A 6,875-nucleotide genomic window follows, 5' to 3' on the forward strand; every position below is an offset into this window, starting at 1 on the left:
CCTGTCAGGCTGCACTCAGCAAATGTATGCTTGCAGCGGTGAAGAAAATCTCTCGCCGCTAATATATTTGCAATATTACTTATTTTAAATTGATGTCTTCTCGTCTAAATGATATACCAAAGGTTATTGGCTACTGTGCCATACGCTGTGCGTAATAAGCGATTACAAGCCACTAATGTTAAAAATAAAAATGTAATTAAATTAAAATTCGTACACGTAGTCATTCCTGTGCTCGATTGGTTCAAATGAGTACGTGTACCGAATATTTGAAACTTGTACGACACAATGCGTTTTTGACCTAGATGTCCTTCCATACAGTACTACACGTAGTAATTTATTTGAAACGTGTACTAACAAAACACGTTTCTGACCCAGATTGCCTTCCATATACATTCTCAGACTGTGCGCTGCTGTTAGCTCAGACCGATTTAATTTTGTTTGCACCTTTAGAGCTCCCCATAATGCATTGCACACCAAGGCAGGCAGGCTACCTTTTCACTGGGTCCTAGTGCCTCCCATTTTACTGGCTTGTGGTATAAATTACTGAGAAAAATAAATAAATAATCGATTACATATATTCTCAAATTAATAAATCGATGCACGGGTAGTAAAATTGGACCGGGCCGTGTCGTTAATTTAAAACCTGACAGGTACCCAGTTTTGGGGTACCAGTGCCGACCTCTATTACATTCATATAGTTTCGATGCATGAACTAATGGTAAACCACTGCTATACATAATACATTGTTTTGAAAATGTTGTACATATCGGTCAAAAACACGATAAACCAGAAAGCATACAGCAAGCCGCTCCACCAGTACCGACAACAAGAAACAGACAGATCTTCACAATGAACACATACACTTATGGAAGCGATGTTGTTGCTTGCTGCTCCTGTACCATAACCGAAAAAATAAGTTTATTTCTTCAAAACCCCAGCAAACGTCTAATACCTTTCTCCAGGAAACGGAAACACAATATCCACATAGACTTACCAAATTACAATGCTTAGTTTTGGAGCTTGTAGATCAGTCCTGCTAATGCACAAGAGTTTTGCACAGTTTTTTTTTTTTTTTTTTGTCTCACAAGAATCCTTGGAATCCCACTTTATCCTGACGTCACCATCAGACATACCTCCTGAGCCTGGCCTATAGGCTATAAAGGCAGGCACATCTACTGGCATGATTCTTCTTGGGAGCCCCGATTCCATTTGACACAGAGGGCTTCTCAGGTGCAGCATCGCGCTAAACCACCTGGCGGCGCACCTCAAACACGGGGATGGAGGGTAAGAGTGTTGTTACAGGAGCCACGCATCTCCATGTTGAGCAGACTTCCAAACAGAGAAAACATTTTCGACATTGACTGCCTTCTCTACAACTAACACACACGTGGATACGTTGTTGTTTGTTTTGTACGTTAAAAGAGTGATTCATTATATGTAGCAACAAAAAAAAGTTGGACGACAGTTCTATTACAGTAGTCGTGTGTGTGTGTTTTTTTTTTTTTAACAACGGTAGGCTATGTGCTTATGTTGTCTTTTAAAACATCGCTGTTTATTTGTAGAACCAGCTTTTAACCGCTGTTTATTACGTTACTCATAAGTTTAGTTTCCTATGATTCTACTTTAACGTAAACAGGCCTCGTTGACAACCCAGTGTTTACATTCCTCAAAGGTTATTTAGCTGCAGAGACGCTAGCCCCTCTGACTTCCTTACCTACTGCGTGAACTTACTATGGGTGCGCTCACGACACTTTTTTTTTGCCGGCTAGATTGCAGACGGGAGTCTGCGCGTAACGTCACGGTCTGTGCAGACGCAGCGTGGACAGCTTTGGTAGATGAACCACAGTTCTGAGCAGAACCAAAATGGAGGTGGTGCTGAGAGAAATTCTAATCGCAGAAGAGGATGCAATGCATTGGAAACAGTCCCTGCTATAAAGAGATAATAATATAAACGTATGTTTTGTGAAGAGACAAATTAATGAGTATTGTAACGGGCAGCATTATTATTATTATTATTATTATTATTATTATTATTATTATTATTATTATTATTATTATTATTTTACATGTTTAAACCTTTAGAATAAATATTTGAAAAGTATAATAACTGTGTGGAAAAAGAGTCAAATCATTTTAATTTGTATTACAAATCATTCATAAGACAATTAATGACGTGACTGGAAGGCGATTCACACCCCCTGACTAGGTGGCAGTAGCACATGGAGTGAGGATTGTCTCTGGTTGCCTGCACACTTCTTTGTCAGCCAGCGCTCGTCTATTGTTTGAGCCGCGTCTGCTCCAGCGCAGGACCTGTCAGGAGATGCGCGGTCTGCGCAGAATCTGCGCTCGGGAGATGCGTGACCTGGTGACGTCTTTTCCGGGTGAGTTCACGCAGACGGGATTTTGGACAGGTATTGCACAAAATATATATGCGTACGTGAACGCAGCCACAGACTCGTGAACCCACCCCCAGTGTCAACCTAGCATCAGCTGATCATTTATACCCGTTCAAACTGCGGTAGCAGTCGTTTGGGATACAGATGTAATAATGCGTGTGTTTATCAGCTGTTACGATAGTTGTTACTTGTTTCAGATATAATTGATGTTGATTGGCGGGATTGTAGATTATGATTCGACCAATTTGCACTGGATTAAACTGGATTTCAAACACCGGCGGTCAGGGCTGCTGTTTTATCTGAACATTTATTATTACATTTGGAAAACATGTCTGGACCAAATGGAGATCCCAACGTTTCCATAGGAATAGACGAAGAGGAGGAGTTTGGCGAAGAAGGTAAATACTTTCCATGTGGTTTATAAATCTAAATGTTAGTTTTCTTTCTTGATATAATATTCGCTGTTGTAATATGATGTGGTTTATGGGTTAGACCTTATTTATATGTATTGCTTTTGTTCAGAAATATATAGAAGAGCCAAAGCGAAAGACTGTCAGTCAGCTGATCACAGATTTGTCATTATGACAGCTATTAATTCTGACATGCGCTGATTTACTTTACAGGGTTCCTCAAATGAATCAGTTACATACCCGACATAATAATCAATTATTTACCAAATAGGGTTTGCTTAGGCCTTATAAAATCATACATACTCGTACATATTTTAATTCGTGTTTTTTGTTTTGTTTTAACGTACATGTTTGTATCGCTATTTATTATATTAATTTAATTTTGTTAATGTTTGTGCCACCTCCTGTACAAGTGTCACACAATGCCTAGACATAAGAGCATTTCAGTAGGCTGTGTAAATATTCAAAGAGCTTCTGACTTGGAAGTCTTGCTGAAACTGACAGGATCTAGTTCAGATTGGCAGTTTGCAGCCCGGGGAGTTTGGATCACGCGGCTGAGCAGTAAACAGGCTGACCGGCTGCATCCTGAAAAAACTAAATAAAACTTGGAATGGCCTCTTCTCGTTTGTAAACTTTCTTACGTTCTTTTGTATAATACATTTTTAGAATGAACTGATAGACATGTGTCTGCTAAATAAACACATAATAATAATAATAATAATAATAATAATAATAATAATAATAATAATAATATATAACGTTTAAAAACACTCAATTGTTTGTCATATTTCCTGTGCGTTCACCACGGTGTCTCTTCTCAAGAGTATGCAGCAATCAACGCCATGCTGGACCAGATCAACTCATGCCTGGACGACCTGGAGGAGCGCAACGACAGTCTCAACACCAAGCTGAAGGAGCTGCTGGAGTCGAACCGGCAGACGAGGCAGGAGTTCAGGCAACAACTGTGCGAGGGGCCGGCCCAGACCCCGCCATCACCCCCACCACCATCATCTGAGCTGGGGGGCAGGGAGGAGCAATGAGGAGGAGCCCATGAAGCTGCCCTCTCAACCTCCAAGGACTAGAGGAGTCAGGGAGGGAGAGCAGGACTTCAAGTAGAAACTGGGTGAGGCACCAACAACAGAAAAGAGAGCAGAAACTATAGAGGAATAAGCTAGACTTGGTCCTGAGGTTCATGGGGCAGAAAATACCAATATACTTTCCAAAGGAAAACAAATGAGCAAGTATATAATAAATGTATTGTTAGTTCAGCAACTTCACATTCCAGGATGTGGCTAGTACTGCATCTACAGGTAGTAATATCGTTAACCCTGCAACAACAACAACAACTTCAGTTTTATATAGCGCCTTATCAAATACAATATCTAAAATAGAAATAAACAAACCAATCATAAAATCAGGACATAAACTGAAAAACCAGATTTGGCTTAAAAGCTTCTCAAGGGCCTTAACCAAATGTGAGACCGAACAGATAAATCTTTAGACCTTTTTTAACCTATCGACTTACTGGCAGTTCCTGATGTCAACGGAGAGGTCATCCCATAGCACAGGAGCCAGGTAGCTAAAGGAACAACCACTGAGACCAGCCCGTTTCACATCAGGAACTACCAGCAGGTCAGCCTGGGAGGATCGAAGGGTACGAACCGCAGATATCCAAGATTCAGTGTCTGCAAGACACTCAGTAAGCACTAATGATCAGAAGAAATGTTAGTGTTCAGTTTCAGATATAGCTGTGTGTCATCTGCATATGAATGAAACTGAACACTGTGTCTACAGTGTCTACAGATGAGCTCACCCAGGGGCAGCATGTAGATGTTAAAGAGCAGTGAGCCCAAAACTGAGCCCTGGAGACACCAGAATTAACATCCAAGTGAGCTAGTGGAGATTCACTAAATTTAACTCCATGAACTATATGACAGTCAAAATGTTTTCTATGGAGTTATTTATCTTTCTCCATGGCACAGACAGTCAGGACTGGGTTTATTAATTCCAATCCCCATCACAATCTATATGTATGGGGCCTTCCTGGGTACAAGAGGCAGTAAAATAACCCACATTGATGGCTTTACTAGACTGCTAAACTGTTCCCTAGCTCCCTCTAGGCCTGTCTTCAAGTGAACTACCTTTGCTGTGAAAACCCCTAGAAGTTGTGTGTGAGGGTCTCAGACCTTCAGTAATTGTTCAATTCAAAACTATTATACCTATAACAGTCTTGTGTTTGAAATCCTTGTATAGGTCATATTTATTTTATGGTGTCTGTTCTTAATTTGTCCAGGGTTACATGTAGAGAATATATATTTTTAAATGCTTAATTAATATCTACATTTTGTATACTGTACATTTACACTATGCTGTAAGAGAAACCTTCTCAAATATGTGATACTACAAACCTCAATATGTTTGTATATTACAGGAAAGGCAGCCAATATAAACGAATCTGTTATTTAAACATTATATTTAATAAAGTAAATTGATACTTTAATTTAACTTTGTGGGATCTAGTTTTTTTCCTTGGAGTATAGTGTGGCATTGCTGTACCTTAGATCCTCACCGGCAACAAAAGAAACATAAAATCATAGCCCTCATTAACTGCAAAAGTTAAGTGTAAATGTAATGTATCAAATTACATACATACTGCATGTGTTATGATTTTTTCAAAGAAAAAAAAAATTGGTACTAAATGGGTTAAGACTAGGACTTTTGAAAGTGTAATTTTAAGACGGATATCTGTAGTGAGACAATACCTGGCATTTACATGTACATAAAAGTGGTTCTACCGTGTGCTGAAAATGTCTAAGCATGCTGTTTTGAATAGTAATAAAGCAATATATTGTCTGGGATTTCTTGTGACAAACTTTTTTATTATGTTTAGAACAAAGATTATTCTGATCTGTTTATAAGATTGATTTATTGCCTGGCAGAGGACAGATGTGTTGTAATTAGTTTTAACACAAATACATTATCTGATGATGTGTGACACTGTAATAACTGGAGGTTCATAACTCAAGGGGTATGACTCCATATCCATTGCCTTGAGTTTTCAATGGTATATTAAAACATATATTTTGTTTGTGCATTTCTGAAAACTGTCAAGTTAAACTTCCTAAGCTAATTGTATTAGATTTTAAATGTGAATGCATTTTCCCATATCCCTTCCATCTAAGCAAAAGGTCACGCAGCTCGGAATTCAGTAAGATGTGTGGGAGCCTTGAACACAGTTCTCTCTCTCTCTCTCATTCAGTTGGGTGCTCAATGTTAAACCCCTAACTTTGCACTTCAATAACTTTGCCCACAGATTTGCATGTTCCATTGACTTGCAATGTTGTGAAAGCGTGGAGAGTTTCATGATGCCACCTTGTGCGGTTTTTGAGATCTAGATATCCTTTTTTTAGTGAATTGTAGTGAATTTCTGCACCAAACCGGGTAAGGTACACATGGTCTGTGCTGAGGTAGGGCCTTTCAAAGGTTTGGTGAAAAAAGATGTAATTGTTCCTGAGTTATTAATAATAAAAAGATAACAGGCTAGCATCCTCTCAGCAAGTTACACGAGCGGTTTGCTGACTGGGTCAGCAAAACTGTGTGTAAGTCATGTCAAGTGACTGGGATCTGTAGTCCTGGGGGAGCTTGTAAACAATGCAATCACATAGACAGGCGCTTCCGTTTGAACTACAGCTCCCAGAATGCATACCAAGTGTGTCAGTCAGTAATACAAGACGAATGAGTATTTAAATATATACTGTACACAGTCTGCGGAGCGCCACTTAATGTGAGGGCAGCAATAAATAAAATTGAAACGTCAAACCCCTTGCAATTGGATGTACCTGGTACATTCTCAAAAACACTCACTCAGTGCTGCCTAACGTACCATGTATCACAGTGTAAGTGCAGTTTAAGATTACATTTAATAGAATCACTTTGTAACTGCAGTTTAACACCAAAAAAGCAGTAAAAGCACACTGCAACTGCAGTTTAACAGTACCTGTAATATAATCACATTGTAACTACAGATTAACACTGGACTGTAATAAAATGTCATTGTAACTGCAGTTTT

The 6,875-nt window shown here is 39.2% G+C and overlaps 1 protein-coding gene across 2 annotated transcripts; it reads left to right on the plus strand.

Moving 5' to 3' along the window:
* Positions 1–1,152: 1,152 nt before the first annotated feature.
* LOC117422037 (bublin coiled-coil protein-like) lies at positions 1,153–5,664 on the plus strand. Of its 2 annotated transcripts, XM_058987116.1 has the most exons (3): positions 1,153–1,284; positions 1,770–2,794; positions 3,629–5,664. In XM_058987116.1, exons 2-3 carry the CDS (start codon positions 2,725–2,727, stop codon positions 3,844–3,846), a joined length of 288 nt encoding a protein of 95 aa, XP_058843099.1. In that variant the 5' UTR covers positions 1,153–1,284; positions 1,770–2,724; the 3' UTR covers positions 3,847–5,664. The 2 variants fall into 2 exon arrangements, with proteins under 2 accessions (XP_058843099.1, XP_033892537.3); XM_034036646.3 differs by having other exon boundaries at positions 1,208–2,794.
* The last annotated feature ends 1,211 nt before the right edge of the window (positions 5,665–6,875 follow it).

The sequence above is a fragment of the Acipenser ruthenus genome, chromosome 15, assembly GCF_902713425.1.
Source record: "Acipenser ruthenus chromosome 15, fAciRut3.2 maternal haplotype, whole genome shotgun sequence".
Classification (NCBI taxonomy): Eukaryota; Metazoa; Chordata; class Actinopteri; order Acipenseriformes; family Acipenseridae; genus Acipenser; species Acipenser ruthenus.

What these genes read in the sequence shown, in the direction of transcription:
- LOC117422037 (XM_058987116.1), top strand. Translation starts at nt 2,725, where the DNA reads ATGTCTGGACCAAATGGAGATCCCAACGTTTCCATAGGAATAGACGAA. An exon ending in GGAGGAGTTTGGCGAAGAAG is followed by an intron (nt 2,795 to 3,628) that starts GTAAATACTTTC and finishes TCTCTTCTCAAG; the next exon opens with AGTATGCAGCAATCAACGCC.